The sequence below is a fragment of the Ruditapes philippinarum genome, unplaced genomic scaffold (assembly GCF_026571515.1).
Source record: "Ruditapes philippinarum isolate M1 unplaced genomic scaffold, ASM2657151v2 ctg5903_1_1_1_1, whole genome shotgun sequence".
NCBI lineage: Eukaryota > Metazoa > Mollusca > Bivalvia > Venerida > Veneridae > Ruditapes > Ruditapes philippinarum.
Window position 1 is genome coordinate 24,474 of NW_026856863.1, and position 20,962 is coordinate 45,435.

Here is a 20,962-nt window from a genome sequence, read left to right on the forward strand (position 1 = left end):
GCAAGCCTCTAGTCATACCAGTATAGAGTCAGGCCAGCATGTTGTCATATTGGTTAAGAACCAGGCTAGCTTTTAAATCAGAGCAATCTGACCAAACTTTAGTCAAAATTCTTCAACGTGCCAGTGTAAACTAGATTCTGAGATATTTTTGTCCTGGGTCAGAATCTCACTTCTTGAAGAGGGGAAATTTTGCCCATGCAATACATTTACATTGTGATATCCATTAAATTGAAATTGAACAGTTCCAAAAAAGGAAGTTTGATGTGTAGTTTTAGAAAATTCATCAAGTTGAAGGTAATATTAAAAATATCACCCAATAAAGCTTTGATGAAAGTTAGTTGAGGTGTCTATTGTAAATGACAGCAAGGAAGTTAAATAAACAAAACAAAAACATAAGGAAAAATGCTGGTGCAATTTAATGCTGTTGATCAAACTTAATGCAAAATCACATGCCATTGTGTTGAGAAAAAACAGACTAGAAATAATTTTATTTTATAACAAAGAAAGGAAGAAAAAAAGAGCAACAATAGATTGCACACTTGGGTATCCCTAAGACTGCCCATGTCAACTGATTATGCCCATGTGATCAGCACTGACCAATGTGCCGTCTGGTTATGGTCTGCCGGGTATCAACTGATTATGCCCATGTGTTCAGAGCTGACCAATGTGCCATCAGGTTATGGTCTGCCGGTTTCAACTGATTATGCCCATGTGATCAGCACTGACCAATCTGTGCCATCTGGTCATCATCTGCTGGTATCAACTGATTATGCCCATGTGATCAGCACTGACCAATGTGCCATCTGGTCATCATCTGCTGTATCAACTGATTATGCCCATGTGATCAGTGCTGACCAATGTGCCATCTAGTCATGGTCTGCCGGTTTCAAACTGATTATGCCCATGTGATCAGTGCTGAACCAATGTGCCATCTAGTCATGGTCTGCCCGGTTTTCAACTGATTATGCCCATGTGATCAGTGGCTGACCAAATGTGCTATCTGGTCTTGTTCTGCCGGTGGCAACTGATTATTGCCCATTGTGATCAGCACTGACCAATGTGCCATCTGTTATGGTCTGCTTTGGTATCTAACTGATTATGCCCATGTGATCAGTGCTGACCAATGTGCTATCTGGTCTTGTTCTGCCGGTGGCAACTGATTATGCCCCATGTGATCAGCACTGACCAATGTGCCATCTGGTTATGGTCTGCTGGTATCAACTGATTATGCCCATGTGATCAGCACTGACCAATGTGCTATCTGGTTATGGTCTGCCGGTTTCAACTGATTATGCCCATGTGATCAGTTGCTGACCAATGTGCTATCTGGTCTTGTTCTGCCGGTGCAACTGATTATGCCCATGTGATCAGCACTGACCAATGTGCCATCTGGTCATGGTCTGCCGGTTTCAACTGATTATGCCCATGTGATCAGTGCTGACCAATGTGTCATCTGGTTATGGTCTGCCGGTTTCAACTGATTATGCCCATGTGATCAGTGCTGACCAATGTGCCATCTGGTTATGGTCTGCCGGTTTCAACTGATTATGCCCATGTGATCAGTGCTGACCAATGTGCTATCTGGTCTTGTTCTGCCGGTGGCAACTGATTATGCCCATGTGATCAGCACTGACCAATGTGCCATCTGGTTATGGTCTGCTGGTATCAACTGATTATGCCCATGTCATCAGAGCTGACCAATGTGTCATCTGGTTATGGTCTGCTGGTATCAACTGATTATGCCCATGTGATCAGCACTGACCAATGTGCTGCCTGGTTATGGTCTGCTGGTATCAACTGATTATGGCCCATGTGATCAGAGCTGACCAATGTGCCGCCTGGTCATGGTCTGCTGGTATCAACTGATTATGCCCATGTGATCAGCACTGACCAATATGCTGTCTGGTCATGGTCTGCTGGTATCAACTGATTATGCCCATGTGATCAGAGCTGACCAATGTGCCGCCTGGTCATGGTCTGCTGGTATCAACTGATTATGCCCATGTGATCAGAGCTGACCAATGTGCCACCTGGTCATGGTCTGCTGGTATCAACTGATTATGCCCATGTGATCAGAGCTGACCAATGTGCCGCCTGGTCATGGTCTGCTGGTATCAACTGATTATGCCCATGTGATCAGCACTGACCAATATGCTGTCTGGTCATGGTCTGCTGGTATCAACTGATTATGCCCATGTGATCAGAGCTGACCAATGTGCCGCCTGGTCATGTCTGCTGGTATCAACTGATTATGCCCATGTGATCAGCACTGACCAATATGCTGTCTGGTTATGGTCTGCTGGTATCAACTGATTATGCCCATGTGATCAGAGCTGACCAATGTGCCGCCTGGTCATGGTCTGCTGGTATCAACTGATTATGCCCATGTGATCAGCACTGACCAATATGCTGTCTGGTCATGGTCTGCTTGGTATCAACTGATTATGCCCATGTGATCAGAGCTGACCAATATTGCTGTCTGGTTATGGTCTGCTGGTATCAACTGATTATGCCCATGTGATCAGCACTGACCAATATTGCTGTTCTGGTCATGGTCATTGCTGGATATCAACTGATTATGCCCATGTGATCAGAGCTGACACAATGTGCCGCCTGGTCATGGTCTGCTGGTTATCAAACTGATTATGCCCATGTGATCAGCACTGACCAATATGCTGTCTGGTCATGGTCTGCTGGTATCAACTGATTATGCCCATGTGATCAGCACTGACCAATGTGCTGCCTGGTCATGGTCTGCCGTCGTGTCAACTGATTATGCCCATGTGATCAGAGCTGACCAATGTGCCATCTGGTTATGGTCTGCTGGTATCAACTAATTATTGCCCATGTGATCAGCGCTGACCAATGTGCCATGTGGTTATGGTCTGCTGGTATTCAACTTGATTATGTCCATGTGATCAGCGCTGACCAATGTGCCATACTGTTATGGTCAACTGGTATCAACTGATTATGCCCATGTGATCAGGCCACTGACCAATGTGCTGCCTGGTCATGGTCTGCCCGGTGTCAACTGATTATGCCCATGTGATCAGAGCTGACCAATGTGCCATCTGGCGTTATGGTCTGCTGGTATCAACTAATTATGCCCATGTGGATCAGCGCTGACCAATGTGCCATCTGGTTATGGTCTGCTTGGTATCAACTGATATATGTCCATGTGATCAGCGACTGACCAATGTGCCATCTGGTTATGGTCAACTGGTATCAACTGATTGTGCCCATGTGATCAGCGCTGACCAATGTGCCATTGTGGTTATGGTCTGCTGGTATCAACTGATTATGCCCTTGTGATCAGTGATGACCAAAAGTGCCACCTGGTCATGGTCTGCTGGTATCATCTGATTATGTCCATGTGATCAGCACTGACCAATGTGCCGCCTGGTCATGGTCTACCGGTATCAACCGATTATGCCCATGTGATCAGAGCTGACCAATGTGCCATCTGGTTATGGTCTGCTGTATCATCTGATTATGTCCATGTGATCAGCACTGACCAATGTGCCGTCTGGTCATGGTCTGCCGGTATCAACTGATTATGCCCATGTGATCAGTGCTGACCAATGTGCCATCTGGTCATGGTCTGCTGGTATCATCTGATTATGTCCATGTGATCAGCACTGACCAATGTGCCGTCTGGTCATGGTCTGCCGGTATCAACTGATTATGCCCATGTGATCAGTGCTGACCAATGTGCCGCCTGGTCATGGTCTACCGGTATCAACCGATTATGCCCATGTGATCAGAGCTGACCAATGTGCCATCTGGTTATGGTCTGCTGGTATCAACTGATTATACCCATGTGATCAGTGCAGACCTATGTGCCGTCTGGTTATGGCCTACTGGTGTCAACTTATTATGCATATGTGATCAGTGCGGACCAATCTGTGCCACCTGGTCATGTGATCAGCATGGACCAATCTGTGTTGTTTGGTCATGTGATCAAAGCAGACCAATCAGTACCGTCTGGTAGTGGTCTGCATTGTTCTCTACTTGATTAGTGCCTATTTTGAAATTTTCCCTCAGAATGATAAATGGTTTTGCCCAGATTGAAAGATGGACAAGTCCATCTGAGATATTTTTTGTGATAAGGGTTGTTATCATTATGGGCATTTAAAATGTATCATAAAAGAAGGTTTGTACTGTTTTCCTTCATATTTATAAGTTTTGCAACGTTTTAAATATTGCTATTTAAATTAATCATACTTCCAAACCATTAATTTTTTATCTCAATGTTTACCAAAAACAATATTTTTTTATATTTTTAAACTAAATATTTTTTATCATATGACATCACTTTGATTGTGTAATATAACCATTATGTATTTCTTTATATCATGACAGCCGCTTTTATTCTATGTCAGTGTTAAGACTGGCTGTTTATAAATAACAATAAAGTTGTGAAAGTATTCTTTTGGCTAAATTTAGTTATGGGATAAAAAGGACCTGTCATTTGAAAATAAAAAACTTTTATAAATTTCTTCCTTGGAAAAAATGTTTATTATTTTTTTTTAGCTCATTTCTTCCTGGGAAAAGATGTTTATTAAGCTCATCATACACTTGGCTTGCCAAAGGCTCACAAAATAGTAACATTTTCCTGTAAGGTTACTTACATGTAGTAACATTTTGACTAAGTCACGTGATATGTAGTAAATAACACTTTTTGTGTAACTTATTAAATAGGACTGAATTTTGATACTGAAATAGTATCATCCTGAAAAAGTCATCGTTTGACCAAAACCAGTTTATAAATAAAGTGTCTTACACCTAAGCCGGTGTTGCTCTACTTCAATATTCTTAGTAATACATTGAATGAGGTCTCATATGTATCCATATATATATATATTCACAAAGTCTTGGCTTTCAACTTTCAAATCTACATGTATTGTAATTTTGCCTTGAGTTAAACATGCCGAAATAATGTAGATTTTTTAACAATTTATCAAATAAGTTATTTAAAAAAAACAAAAACATTTACACCACAAAATATGTTTACCTTTGTGGCTTGTTTAAATAATTTCATGATTTATTACTGATTTTATGTTTTAAGTACAGTTATGCTCGCAGGCAAAAATAAAACGCTTCATTTGTATTGTATATATATTTATTTATTGATACGTTAGACATAGAGATGTCAAACTTTGACAGACTATGATTGCGTCTTGATTTGACATTTAAAAGCATTTTGTACACCCTCCACTTTTGTTCTTTTCTATGCCGTCATGAATATTAATGAGCTAAGTAGCACTATGAATATTAATGAGCTCATTAGCATAAGACGACACCTCATTGTATTCACTAATTGATTATATGTTTGATCTAGATCAAAATTAGAACAGTTGGTTGAATGCAAAGGTTATGAATTAATTAATGAGCAGAATTTTTTTTTAAAAAGTTTGATGTTCTGACTAACTGTGATTTTTTTTTATAATGTTAAATTTGACCACTCACTACACATAATAATCTTCAATGGACTAGGTGCCCATCTTATAATTTGGACATATCTCAATTGGTCTACCTTTTTCTTTTATGTAGATCTGATGACGACTATATACGTTTCACCTTCTTTATAATTCAAATTTCCAGAGAAAGCTATTTTTAGCCATGCAATCAAACCGGTTTTTACATAGGCTAAAATACCATTATCCTTAGAAGTTAAACAGATTGTTGATTTTTGTTAGAAAAACAAATGTTTGAAGTGATTTTTAACAAATTAGTTTGAACTGATAAGAGTCAATTTTCAATGGGCAAGATTGTTTTGCCAGTTTACCTGTCAGCTATATGGACAACGCCATGTTTGTTCTTCAAATCGTGAAAATTACCCACTCAGTATTGGTTTTCCCAGAACCACATCGCTTTCAAAATTATGAAAGCTCCCCGATCATGACAGATTGGCTGTGTGAAAGGTCAGCAGAAATGATTTCGTATTTGGTCAAGGTTAGATCTAAAAGCGGAGCGTTGTTAAGAGTCAATTTTAACCAGATTTGTCATATCTTTGCATCATATTCAGGGAAATTTTCACAATAGCACAAGAACAAAAGGACATGACACTATAAAGTTCCATAACTGTCGTTAACAATATTTCTATAGTTATCTCCCCTACCTAAGTAATCCTTTTTAGTAAACTTTTTTTTGACAAATTGGTTAATGACAAGAAAAAGTGCTGTGGCATTATGTGTTGCATGCTTTTTGTGTCGCCTCTACGGAGTAATGGCGACATATAGGGATCACTTCTCCGTCGTCTTTCTGTCCGTCTGTCCGTCTGTCCGTCACAAAACTTGTCCGGACTACACCTCATAAACTACTGGTGCAATTTCATCTTTACAGGAATGATCAGTACCAAGTCTAGTTGTGCATATTGTCAGCATTTTCCGGTTCAATGATTTTTGGCAGAGTTATGGCCCTTTAATAATTTTTAATTTTAAAGTTTAAAGTTTACCTTTATTAATTAGAACATAACAAAAATATTTAAGATTGGATATTTATTATGATGAACGTAGTTGAAATATTCTAAGAAGTAAGGTATAAAAGTTCACTGCGGACTAGATTTCTGTTATTTTTCTACCAAGATTAATGACTTACATTACCACATGGTTGGTAGAATTGGTTTACCACACTTCCTTATTTACATATCATCATTAATTAGCCTACAGGTAATTAGTGTGACACAAACATTGTCACTTATATACTTGTATCAAATATTAACTACTGATAGCTCAAGATAATGTGTCAGAATCAAATTTACCGAATTACTTGCCTTAAAAATTAGTCCAGTTACCTCTCTGGTGTGGGTTCGATCTCCGGGAGATGCTTTGGTAGTTTAGCGCGGAGGAAAGGTAGTCTAGTACTGGTGCAACTCTCCAGGAACAATGGTTAGGAAACTAATATATGACTGAAATACTGTTTGGAAAAGGCGTAAAATCAAACAAACAAAATTAAACGATAATTATTGACTGTCACTCAGATGACTTAAAAATTGACTTAAACAATGTACTGTATTGATGTTGAATTAAAGAATGAGCATACATAAAATAATACTTGAAAAATTAGGCATTAAAAATGCTTGGACATAATGATACTACTTGAACATTTAGGTATAACAAATGCAATGGCATATTTGACAAGTTTTGTTTATTTATTAATTTCCTTGTGTGTTGTTTTCACAAAAAAAAAAAACAATTTTAAGTACTTGAACAAAGCATTTGTGTGAAAGATGACTGTTTGACATGTTGTGATGCAAAACAGAAAATAAACAACCACAATAACTGACTTATCAAATTACATTAACATATAACTTCAGCTTTATAATCTCATTATTGTTTGGGTTATGCTCATGTTTAATGGAGATTTTTAAAAGACAATAATTTATACTGCATGATATAATTATACTTTAAGATTTCATGTTATTACATGAATTATAATAGTAATTTATTATGTTGCAGGCACATATAACCATCATATTAAATGGTACATACGGAATCATAATGTTGTAGTAGCTTTCTTTCTACGAGCAGCAGTGGAAAATTTATATCTCCTGAGACCGAAGGTCCAGCGAGATATCAATTTTCCAACGTTGCAAGTAGAAAAATACATAGCCTCAGAGAGCTTACTACAACACAATTTTCCTTTTATTATATACCTTTTCATTTTATTCAGAAAATGAAATGTAGTTGTCTAGAAATTAATTCATAACTGACGGATGAATACGTAATTCTCGCAAAACCAGCCACGCCTTTAATAATTTTAGTTCCCGTTTCCAAATGCAACATTATATAAAGCTAAGATGGGAACCATCGTCAAAAATAGTCCGACACTTCCATATATGGTACCATATTTGTCACTGACATAATACGGAAATTTCTGTCCGTTGAAGCTTATTTGCGCTTTAAGATTTACGTGTATTTTAGGGAGAAAATTTATAGGTATATAATAAAGACTTTTACATTATCCCATAATGCAATGTATTTTATGGTACAGACTTTCACATCTTCCCAAAATGAATTGTGTTATATGGAACAAACTTTCACATTATCCTGTATAAAAAGTAGGTACAATATCTATTTATATACAACATTATTTACTTACAAAAATTATGTGTTTTCTTATAGTTTTTTTGTAAGGGTGTGTAAATAGATATATATGGAAAAAGTGTAAGACTGTGAGTTATTTAATATCTTCTCTATTTATTTATAGTATTTTGGGGGTGATATTTTAGTGAGGTCAAACAGGAAATTTTAACTAGTGAAATAAGTTGTGAATTAAATCTGTAACTTTAAATAATTTGGAAGCTAAAGAGATATTCTAGGAATTGTGAGTACTTAATTAAATTGATTTTGAAATGCTTAAAGTTTTGGGGTAAATATGGTCCTTGCCATACTAGCCTGTAGTCTAACCAGCAAGAACCAGGCCAGCATGTAGTCACTAAACAGTAAAAACCAGGTCAGCCTGTAATAATACCAGCATAGAGTCAGGTCAGTCTGTGTCATACCAGTATAGAACCAGTTCAGTCTGTAGTCATACCAGTATAGAACCAGGCCAGTCTGTAGTCATTACCAGTATAGAACCAGGCCAGCCTGCAATAATACCAGCATAGAGTCAGGTCAGTCTGTAGTCATATCAGTATAGAACCACTTGCCAGCCTGTAGTCACACCAGTATAGAACCATGCCAGCCTGTAGTCATATCAGTATAGAAACCATGCCAGCTTGTAGTTATACCAGTAATAGAACCAGGTCAGCCTGTAGTCACACCAGTATAGAACTAGGCCAGCCTGTAGTCATATCAGTATTAGAACAGGCTAGCTTGTAGTTATACCAATATAAGAGCCAGGTCAGCCTGTAGTCATTTTTACAAGTAGAGCCAGGCCAGCCTGTAGTCACACCAGTAAAGAACCAGGTCAGCCTGTAGTCATACCAGTATAGAGCCAGGTCAGCCTGTAGTATTATACCAGTATAGAGCCAGGTCAGCCTGTAGTCATACCAGTATAGAACCAGGCCAGCCTGTAGTTCATACCAGTATAGAAGCCAGGTCAGCCGTGTTAGTTATACAGGTAAAGAACCAGGTCAGCCTGTAGTCATACCAGTATAGAGCCAGGTCAGTCTGTAGTTATACCAGTATAAAAACCGGGGGCCAGCCTGTTTGGTCATTAAAACCCAGTTTTGGGGAACCCAGGTCACCCCTGTATTTTCATCCGGGAATAAAACCGGTAGCTGTATTTTAAAACAAGTATGGGAACCCAGCAGTTTTAAAATTATCCCAAAGTATAAAACCCAAGGTAAAGCCTTAGTATAACCCGTAAAAACCGGGGAATGTTTAAAAAAAACCCGGGGTCAGCCTGTAGTCAAAACCAGTATTAGCCCCAGGTACCCTGTAGTTTACCGTATGACCCAGGACGTTTTAAAAGTTTGGAAACCAGTTACCAAAAAGAAGGCCGGGGTTTTCAGCCTTTTGAAATTTCCAACCGGAACCAAAAAGAACCAGGCCAGCCTGAAAGTATACCAGAAATTAGACCGGGGGTTTCAGCGTATTTATACCAGAATAAAAGGCCGGGGAAACCCCTTTTTTTCATACCAGAAGGTAAGGCCACCCCAATTAAAATTGGTTAAAAACCCGGGTTTGTTTTTAAAATCAGTGAAATTTGCCCAAAACTTTAGTAAAAAATTTTTTAAACTTTGGCCCTTTTTAAACTGATTCTGAGATTTTTTGTTTGGGTCAGAATCCCCTTTTCTTAAAGGGGGAAAATTTTTCCCCAGGGCCAATACATTTCTTGGGTGTTTCCCAATTAAATTAAAATTTTGTACTTTCCCAAAAAAAGGAATTTTGACTGAAATTTTTTAAAAAATTTCCCAAAAGTTGAAGAATAAAAATTTTACCCAATAAAGCTTTTTTAAAGATTTTAGTTTGGGTTTTCTTTTGAAAGGGACAGAAAAAGGAAGTTAAATAAAAAAAAAAACAAAAAAAACATGGGGGCAATTTAAGTGTTGACAAACTTAATGAAAAAAGGTTTTAAAAAAATGGAAAAAACTTTTTTTTTGGGAAAAAAAAACAGAATAAAAAAAATTTTATTTATAAAAAAAGAAAAAAAAAAAAGAGCAAACAATAAAATTCCCACATTTGGGGTACCCCTAAGATTTGGCCATGTAAAACCTGATTTTTGCCCATGTGTCAGGTGCCCAAATGTGCCTCTGGTTATGGTTTTTGGGGGGGTTCCCTTTTGGGTTAGGGCCCATGTGTTCAGTTCCTAAAACAATGTCCCTGTTCTTGGTTTGGGTTGTATTCGATTTGCCAAATTTGATCAGGCTGCCCCAATGTGAAACGGTTTTGGGTCTCCCGGTTTAAAATTTGTTTTTGCCCATGGAATCGTGCGGGCCCCCAATTGGGAAACGGGTTAAATGGTCTCCCGGTGAAACCCTGTTTTCCCCCCAATGTAAATCAGGGGTTGACCAATTTTTCCCAAAACGGGTTTATGGTTTTCCCAGTGCCAAATTTGTTTATCCCCATGTGTCAGGCTGACCAATGGGGTAAAGGTTATGGTCTGCGGTTTAAACTGATTATCCCCCATGTTTTCATGTGCCCAAAAGTGCCTTTGGTTTTTGGTCTCCCTTTTCCACTGTTTTTCCCCTTTGTGATCAGGCGGGCCCAATTGTGTACGGGTTTATGGTCGGGCCCTTTTAAAACTAAATTGTCCCCAATGTGTTTCATTTGAGCCAAAATTTGATTTGGTTTTTGGGTCTCCCCGGTTTCAACGGGTTTAATGCCCATTTTTTTTTTTAATTGCCAATGCCCCTCGGGTTTTTTTGGCCCGGTATCAACTGATTATGCCCAGGGTGATCAGGCGCCCAAATGTCCCTTTCTGGTTAGGGTCTCCCGGTAAACTGTTTAAAATTCCCCAATGTTTTAAATAGGGTTTTATTTTAAGGCTATCGGGGTTTATGAAATTAATTTGGAAGTTTTTTGGTTGAATTTAGTTTTTGGGATAAAAAGGACCTGTCATTTGAAATTTTTTTTTTATATAAATTTCTTCCAGGGAAAAAATGTTTATTAAGATCAACATACACTCAGCTTGCCAAAGGCTCACAAAATAGTAACATTTTCCTGTACCTATGTCATATAAGGTTACATACATGTAGTAACATTCTGACTAAGTCATTTGATATGTATAGGTCTGAATTTTGATACTGAAAAAGTATCATCCTGAAAAAGTCACTGAAACTGGGAGATAAATAAAGTGTCTTACGCCAGAGTAGTCCAGTGTTTTGACTTTGACTTGTTTGTTCTACTAAAATATTCTTAGTACATTTGAATGAAGGTTCTCATATGTATCCATATAATATATATATATTATAGTCTAGGCTTTCAACTTTCAAATCTACATGTATTGTAAATTTTGCCTGAGTTAAACATGCCAAAATAGATTTTTTTAACAAGTTTTATCAAATTTAAAAAAAAACAAAACATTTACACCACAAAATATGTTTACCTTTGTGGCTTGGAGGTTTAAATAATTTCATGATTTATTACTGATCTTAAAATGTTTTAAGTACAGTTATGCTCCCAGGCAAAAAAAAACGCTCCATTTGTATTGTATATATATATATTTATTGATACATTAGACATAGAGATGTCAAACTTTGACAGACTATGATTATGTCTTGATTTGACATTTAAAAGCAATTTTGTAAAAACCCCCCATTTTGGTTTTTTTTATGCCGTTTATGAATTTTTAAAAAGAGCTAAGTAGCCTATTTAAAATTAATGAGCTTTTTAGATAAAGACAACCTCATTTTATTCACTAAATTGGGTTAATGTTTTATCTAGATCAAAATTTTAAAAAGTTGGTTGAATGCAAAGGTTTAAAGAATTAATTTGGTTGTTTGGGAAAAAAAAGGAAAAAAAAAATTTAAATTTTTTTTGGTTTTTTTTTCAGGCCTTTTTTTTTAATTGGTGAAATTTTTTTTTGTTTTTAAAGAATTTTAACCCCAAAAAATTTTTCAAAAATTTTAAAAAGGATTCTTTTTGCTTTTAAAAGGACCTTTTTTCCCAAAAAAAACTTTTGAATTTGGGGACTTAAATTTTTAAAACATATTTTTTAGGAAACTTTTCAAAATTTAAATGCAAGGGTTAATTTTAAAGGGGGTTTTGCAATTTTAAAGGTTTTCAAAAACTTTTATTTGTTAACAATTTTTTTTCTATTAGGGTTTTCTCCCCCTACTTTAAAATTCCAAAAAAAATTTTAAATTATTGCCCCCTTGAAAATTTTTTTCCAAGGGGAAAATTGTGGGTTTTTATGTTTTTATTTTTCAAATTTAAAAATTTTTTAGACTTTAATTTAAAAATTTTGTAAATTTTTTGAAATTTTTGGAAAACCCTGCCAAAAAATTTTTGAGGATAAAAGGGGGTGTTTTTTTGATGTGGGAAAACTGATTTGGGACTTTAAAAAATTTTGTGCAAAAAAGCAATTTATTTCATTTTAAAATTTTCAAAAATGTTTTGCTGTTTCGTTGAAGGAGGGCAATAAATTTAAAAAAGAAAATTTCATAATGGGCCTCTTTTTCTGTTCAATGTCCCAAAAATGAAAAAAAAAAGATTTTTAATGGTTTTTTTGGGATTTGAAAATTTTAGGGTTCCCCCCTTATGGGGAGGAAAAATTCCCGGTGTCCTTTTTTGCATTAGGGGTTTAATAAATATTTTATTTTAAACTGGAAAAAAAATGCTTTAAAAACTTTTAGAAACCGTTTTAACAAATTTCTGTGAACCCCTAAATTAAAAGGGTACAAAATTTTTGTAAAATTTAAAAAGGGACTGATTTCACAGGGGAAAAATTTTTGTTTTAATTTTAAATTTTTTTAAAATCCAGGGGGATTAGTGGTTAAAAATTTTGGTTTTAAATTTTGGTTTTGGGGGTAAAAATGTTTTTTTTTTCTTTTAAATAAACCAGGAAGGGTTTTTGATAGCAAGGGGGGGGGTCATTGACCGAGTGGGTAAAGGGAATTGAAATTAAAACCCCCTTGGTTTTCAAAAGCCTTTTATGTTTAAATTGACAGCCTTTCCAATTTTCTTTTAGAAAAAACTATCCCGTTTTTTTAGGGAAATTTTGGGGGATCGGGGGGGGGCCCCTTTGGTTTCAAAAAGGCACAGAGGGGCACCTGAGGTCTTCCTCCACCAGTAAAGCTGGAAAGATGCCATATGACTTATACTGTGTTTGTGCGATGTAAAACTAAGAAAAAGAAAAAAAATAGAATTTTTACTTTTAATTTGAGCATGGGGACAATCTTGTACTATATTTTTTTTTTGTGGATGGTTTTTGTTTTGTTTTGGTTCTAAAATACAATATATAGTCTAATTTGGCTGACTCTTAAATGATTGGCTAATGTCTAATATTTGAGGTTTTATTGGCTTGAGTTTTTGTGTTGATTTTAATATATCTTTGTTCACAAGTGAAACGACTTCCCTCTTTGATCGGCAGTCGTGAAATTTGCATAATATGATCAAACCAATTTGATAAATAAATTCTTTTTGAAAATATTCTAATGCAAGGAAGAAAAAAAACTGAATAATAATAAGCTTTTAGATATATATATCTATTGCACTTACATTATGCAGTTACTTTACAAATTTGTAAAATAGATCTAATCTTATGATGGGATCATGAGAAAAGAAAGAATACAATTAAAACTGTTAACATTGTGGCAATGAAAATATGCATTCGCTATTCGTAAATACAAACATATTTCTTTTATAGTCATGACTGCATTGTGGAAATATTCTTTTTCCGACCATTTAATTATATTTATTTTGTGGAAGCTATATTGCTTTAATTCTGTACAGGGTATCATTTTTTGAAATTAGCACTTTTCATACTGGGGTTTATGAAAAATATAGGTAAAGTTCTGTTTATAGGATACAGTATTGTGAAATAATATGACGTATTGTACTTTATTTACTGTGGCCTGTATGATATGAACTTTTGCCAGTTGACCCACATTTGAGATATCATTTTTAAGCTCGGCTATTGGAACAATAGTTGGGCTATCGATCCAATTTCTCATACCATCATTAGTGTTGGAAATATTTTTCATTGGTTTAAAGCTGCATGCCTCAAAATATAAGCCAACATTTTTCAAGATAATCAACCTTTAGAAAAATATACTATGAAGTGAAAATTAAAAATATTTACAGTGCAAGTAATGATTTACATGTTTTATGTAATAAATGTCCAATTTTACAGTATAGATCATAAAATTTTTACTGCGTGACTAAAGCAGGGATATTTTGCATATTTTGATCTTTATTTGGTAATTTATGTTTATGCAATGTGTAAAAAATTTATCGATCAGGTGAAAATACTTTTACTTTTTTAATACATTTTCAAAACTTTCATGAAAATAATCATGATTCTGAAAACATTCTGCTTTAATTTTTATGTGCAGTCTCATCTTAAATCTCATTTAAAAAAACTTTCAACTATTCTCATTGTACAAAAAAGAGACAATATACTTTCATCTAATTATTTGTCTTTGGGATCATTATAATAAATTGATAGTCTGACTGTCATATAATTTTTAGCTCGACTATTCGATAAGAATAAGTAGAGCTATTGTAGTCACCCGAGCGTCGGCGTCGGCGTTGGTGTCCGCGTCGGCGTAACCACTTATGTTAAAGTTTTTGTAATAGTTCAAATATTTTCAAAGTCCATTGACATATGGCTTTGAAACTTGGCACACTTGTTCACCATCATGACCCCAACCTGTAGACAGGAGGAGGTAACTGTATCAAGCATTTTGACAGAATTATGCCCCTTTTTCGACTTAGAATTTACGTTAAAGTTTTTGTAATAGTTCAAATATTTTCAAAGTCCATTGACATATGGCTTTGAAACTTTGCACACTTGTTCACCATCATGACCCCAACCTGTAGACAGGAGGAGGTAACTGTATCAAGCATTTTGACAGAATTATGCCCCTTTTTCGACTTAGAATTTACGTTAAAGTTTTTGTAATAGTTCAAATATTTTCAAAGTTCATTGACATATGGCTTTGAAACTTTGCACACTTGTTCACCATCATGACCCCAACCTGTAAACAGGAGGAGGTAACTGTATCAATCATTTTGACAGAATTATGTCCCATTTTCGACTTGGAATTTACGTTAAAGTTTTTGTAATAGTTCAAATATTTTCAAAGTCCATTGACATATGGCTTTGAAACTTTGCACACTTGTTCACCATCATTACCCCAACCTGTAAACAGGAGGAGGTTATTGTATCAAGCATTTTCTTTTTACTATCAAGCACTAAGAATAGTCGAGCGTTGCTGTCCTACCGACAGCTCTTGTTATTGTTATTGTGTAAGTCCCATAACTCGTACATCAAGTTAAAAGCATAAGTATTCGTAAACTTACAAAAAAATATGTGAACTTAATCTTGACAACCATGTAATACACACATGTTCTTAATTGTAATTGTATTTAACCCTCCAAGACCCATAACTCTAGTTTCAGGTTTGACTTGATTATTTCCCTTTGTAAACATAGAAAATTTCCAGTATGGCTCATGTTTTACTATAAAGAGTTAATTGCATTTATTGTGAATATTTTACCTTTTTTATGCACATATATTGAGTTAATAATTTTCACAAGTGCACACATGTTCTAAAACTAGGTCATTCTTGTCTATTTATAGCAACAGCAGAAGTAGGTCAACATGAAATCCACACCTGTGATAATCACTATAATCACCATGGTAATGTCATGGTATGTGGTAACAGCAGAAACAGAACTTCAACCAAATAACCCAGACAAGTTAGATCCTGACGCTGCACATGTATGTCAGGTTACAGATAAGTGAGTACAGCATTTATGTCAGTTAGTCTGCAAATTGTTAGTAAAAGAGTTATGTCAGGTCACAGATAGGTGACTATATATAACATTATGTCAGGTCACAGATAGGTGACTACACAACATTATGTCAGGTCACAGATAGGTGATTATACAACATTATGTCAGGTGACAGATAGATAACTATGCAACATTATATCAGGTCATAGATTGATGACTATACAACATTATGTCAGGCCACAGATTGATGACTATACAACATCATGTCAGGTCACAAGTTGAAAGCCATTTTAAAAGTTCAATATGAATAATAGATTTATGTGCATATTTCAGAATACCATACACAGTAAGAGTTTCGTTTACACAGTATTATACACAGAAAACAAATACATGGTGTCTGAGTATTCCACCAAGATGTACAGAATACAGGTAGTATATATGAGCCTCGTCACGACAAAACCAACATAGTGCGTTTGCGACCAGCATGGATCCATTCGCGCAGTCTGATCAGGATATATGCTGTTCGCTGTCAGTTTCTCCACTTATAATAGAGTTGATAAGTAAACAGCATGGATCCTGATCAGACTGCGCGGATGCGCAGGCTGGTCTGGATCCATGCTGGTCGCAAACCCATTATGTTGGTTTTGTTGTGACACGGTTCATATCTTTGAGTAACTAAGGCCTCTTTATCACATTAGCCGCACAAAATTTGATTCGTACAATTTGTAGAGAAATCTGTACCGTAGAAAGGTGGCAGGCAATTTCGCAGTCTATCTAGACAGTTTTGTAGATATGTCACTTAATATCATTTCATTACGGCCGCGGTAGCTGCAAGATGCTCGTGCCGCAAATCTGCGGTCCTCACAAGACAAACGCAAAACATTTTTACATGGGAACCTCTAGAAATCTTGAGTCTTTCATACGATTGTCTTACGACAGTCTTAAGACATCCAAAATCTGTCAAAAATTGCAGAAATAATGAGCATGATGAGAAATCAGTCTGCAATGTTGCGGCAAACTTGCGACCTTAAAGAATCCGAACGAATGTTGTCTTGCGGCTCCCACACGAAACAAAGCGATTTTTGTCAAAATTTGTTCATACAGCTTCCTTAGGGCTGATGTGATAGAGGCTTTAGGAAATAGATATCAATTTTTGAGTGCATTATATAAATGTTGTAGAATAATGCACGATTTGAATTCAAATGCCTAGGCATATAATTATTTAATATGATTAAATACAAAGCATTTGAACAATATATAACCCTATAATGCACAAAAAATTAATATCTATTTCCAGTTTTTCATGCTTAGATAAAAAAGAGAATTGATTAAAATACATGTAATTATGTTGAACTACATTGAGGGCAGAAGTAATTTTCCTGATGTCATTTTGTTAATTGATGTCATATCTGATGTCATAAGGCATGTTAGCATTCGTTTTTTATGCTGTGCATATATCGTGCAATAATGAAGTTGTTTTGCCCTATCAGCTTGATAACAATAAAGTGCAAAGTATGCTTGAATTACATTTTTATGGAATTTTCAGAGTTTTTTTTAGGATCAAAATGGTGGAATTTTCAGAGTTTTTTTTACAATCAAAATGCTTTATTCATGAATATCTTGACTTTTAACATTTCTAGAATATTAACGATCGTAATACGAGCTGTCAGATTAAAGTCATTATTCTAAGAAACACAATCAGTAACCTTACATAACAACGTGTTTACCAGTACTGGAGTCAAATAGGGCTTGAACATGCGATATCTAGGTATAGAGCCCACACCTGTAGCAATTACTGATTGACATGATTAAATTGTTTTTCAGAATCGCTGCCAGAACAGCCTACAAAGTAGAAACACGCTACAATAGCCAAATACGCTACTTTTGTTGTGAAGGTTACAAATCGTTACTCGGCAACAATTATTGCATACGTAAGTACTATTTTTGTAATATACTGGTATGAGATAATTATCTTAGATTTATTGCAATTCTGACCCACCTAAACAAACTTTGGTTAAAATATTAAGTGCTTAAACTACAAAAAAATCATTCCCCACTCCTCCCCCTATCTTAAGTTAATACAATGTAGTTTGAACATTCAATCTCCTGTAAAAAGACGAGGTCATTTCATATGATAAACTCCTTATTTAAAGCAGCACTAGCGATGTGATTTGGAAATCACTTGCCATTTTGGCACTAAAACAACCAAACATATTGACACAGATGTGCTGAGTGAGGGACCTTTTTTTCCCTACTTTTTGGCGGGTTTTGAGTTGTGAAAAGGGTTTTAATTGACTAGTGCATTATGTTTAGTATGAAATGTTAAGTAAATTTCAGTTGAATGATTATTCAGTATACAAATTTATTTTGTAGTTAATTGACCTTCTATGATAGTTTATAGGTTATTTAAATGTACATAAATTATGTATAATATATTGTCTGGTATTGCAGGTTAGATTATAGGTCATTATACACTGTTCACAAAATAATTAATTCTACAGGAAAACTATGGTTGATAAATGTAACATTATAGTATTATTAGCTATATGTATTTAATTATCAGAACACAATGCTTCCAGACATAATATAAGTATTCTAAGATAATTCTCATTTATGTAAGTGGTAGTTATCATTTTTCATAAGTGGTAGTTATCAGTGGTTTTTGTTTTTTCTTCACTTTTTGTATCTGGCAAATATCATATTTTTGCTATCATACCAGTTGTCATGTTCATTTGTTACAATAGAAGATTTGCATAGTTCATATGTTGGTGATACAAATAAATGTTATTGTTTCATAATATATTAGTATGGGAAATAAACATTGACTTCCTGTTACCATGGTAACATGTAATGCCACTCCCTCAAATTCCTGTGACCACTTTCTTCACTCTTTTTGTTCTTGTACATTATAAACTTTTTGTACATTTTGCAGCCAATTTTACCATCATCTGAAATTTTCCCACCCTTAAATGTTTTAACATGTTTTCCTACTGTTCTAAATTTAGATTTACGTGTCATGCATTTGTGATGATATGGATTATTCTCGTTTCCGTTGAATCATTCAGTTTAAATATTAAAATCAGGATATGGTATATACCTATGTGTATAATTAAATTGTTCAAATTTCAATGTGTGACGCACAGAAAAGTTAACTAAGCATAGCAAATTATTTTCGTAACCTATTTTCTGTGTACTGAAACTTTTGTGATAAGTTTGGTTTATATTACCATGGTTTTATCTGTCCTTTAATTTTAGTCGACTGCACAATTAAGAATTTTATAGAAAAAAAACCCATCAAGGTTTAAAAAATGTCAGTTTGATTTAGCTTTTCTTTACAAATTAATCTTTTTCCCCACAACTCATATAACCCCGCCCGGACACCCCTCCCCGTATTGGTAAACAAAGTGGTAAATTAGTTGCATTTTATAGACATAATCAAAGAATAAATATATTTATGGTATATCTAAAAGTTACCCAATTGTGTACATGTACTATGTTGTTTAAAGCAGCATGCCTCCAGATTTATGCTGTTATTTTCATGAACATTGAAACAAGATTGATCATTAATGGCATAATTATATAACATGTTAAATTTTACTTAAATCTTGAATACTTTTTTCATTTCTTCAAAATCTAACATTTACAGTACATTTTCGTCCAGTTTGATTTTCTTGAAATATTTTGGCTCATCTGGAGACTTGTGACTCATTTCACTTTAACCAAATATTGTTGTTTATTTATAGAATTTTATGTTTATTTCAGCTAAATGTACAGACAATTGTTATGCTAATAAGACACAGGGATATTGTGTTTTACCTGACAAATGTAAATGTGAGCCAGGGTTTAAAGGTGCAAATTGCCAGTCAGGTAATTAAGTTCTTTAAGTCCTTGCATCATAACTTTTTTTTCACATTCAGAAAATTTTAAATATTAGGCTCGGCTATTAAGATGCTATAAATAAAATCTCAGTGTAAGGTCATGATTTTTTGAATACAGATATTTTAAGTTATTATAATAATAATAATAATGATAATAATAATAATAATTTAATGATAATCATGATGATAATGATAACAATAATGTTAAAATAAATAACTTTCATCATCATCATCAACATCAAAATCATCATCACAATCATCACCAAAATCATCATCATCATCAAAATCATCACCAAAATCATCAATCATCAAAATCATCATCAACACCATCATTATTATCAGCATCATCATAATCAGCAACAACAATTTTCATCAAAATCATCATTATCATGTAATTCATATTGCAATAATAATATTGATAAAAATAGAAGAATGAAGAATAAATGATGATAATACAGAATATTTCTATACAGGATGTGCCAGTAACCAATGGGGACCAGATTGTTCAAACACATGTCAATGTGGTACTCACGGGTCATGTGACCCTACCAACGGCAACTGTGTGTGTCATATTGGTAAGCAAAATTCAGAAAATATGAAGTCAAAATTTATAGATCATTGGCTTCGAGTTTGGAATTTAAAAAAATTATTTAAAAGTGTATCCTCCCAACTGGATTTCAATAATTTTACTTATCTGAATGTATGAATGCAATGTTTATCACTTACATAATTTTATAGAAAGTAAATGTCAAAGGTCATTGGATAATCAAAACATAGACTGGAAAAGGTGATGTTAGTGAGGCCAAGTTTCAAATATAACACAGTCAAATTACATGCTGTGTGACCGTCTGGAACCTTTTGTTTCGCCTTGATCATCACTACTTCATCTGAAACGAAGGGAATCGAACAATATGAAAATTTAATATTTTTAAAAATTAATTTCACATAGGAATTGTATGATCATTGACATATAGAATAAATAATAAATGTTTTTAATTAGTTCCAGTGAACTATTTCATCATTGATCTATATTACTTCTGCCTACAAAACATCAATTAGATTTCAGTTATTTTGTTTAAACCTTGATTACCATGCTAAATATCTTAAATGGACTTGTCTATCTTTTAATTTGGACTAAACCATTTATCAATTTTCGGGGGAAATTTTGAAATAAGTTCAGACTAAATAGCGAACAGTGCAGACAATGATCAGATGGCAAAGATGCGTCAGTTG

General features: G+C 34.8%; 1 protein-coding gene across 4 annotated transcripts in view; it reads left to right on the forward strand.

Annotated features, from left to right (window-relative positions):
- Positions 1-20,962, forward strand: part of LOC132747947 (multiple epidermal growth factor-like domains protein 11) — a 61,748-nt gene that overhangs the window by 15,659 nt on the left and 25,127 nt on the right. For all 4 annotated transcript variants that reach the window (XM_060737478.1, XM_060737479.1, XM_060737477.1 and 1 more), the window contains exons 2-6: positions 15,697-15,857; positions 16,185-16,280; positions 17,676-17,782; positions 19,614-19,718; positions 20,203-20,304. In XM_060737478.1, the coding sequence (XP_060593461.1) occupies positions 15,718-15,857; positions 16,185-16,280; positions 17,676-17,782; positions 19,614-19,718; positions 20,203-20,304 (550 nt within the window). In that variant the 5' untranslated portion in view covers positions 15,697-15,717. The remainder of the gene's footprint in view (positions 1-15,696; positions 15,858-16,184; positions 16,281-17,675; positions 17,783-19,613; positions 19,719-20,202; positions 20,305-20,962) is intronic.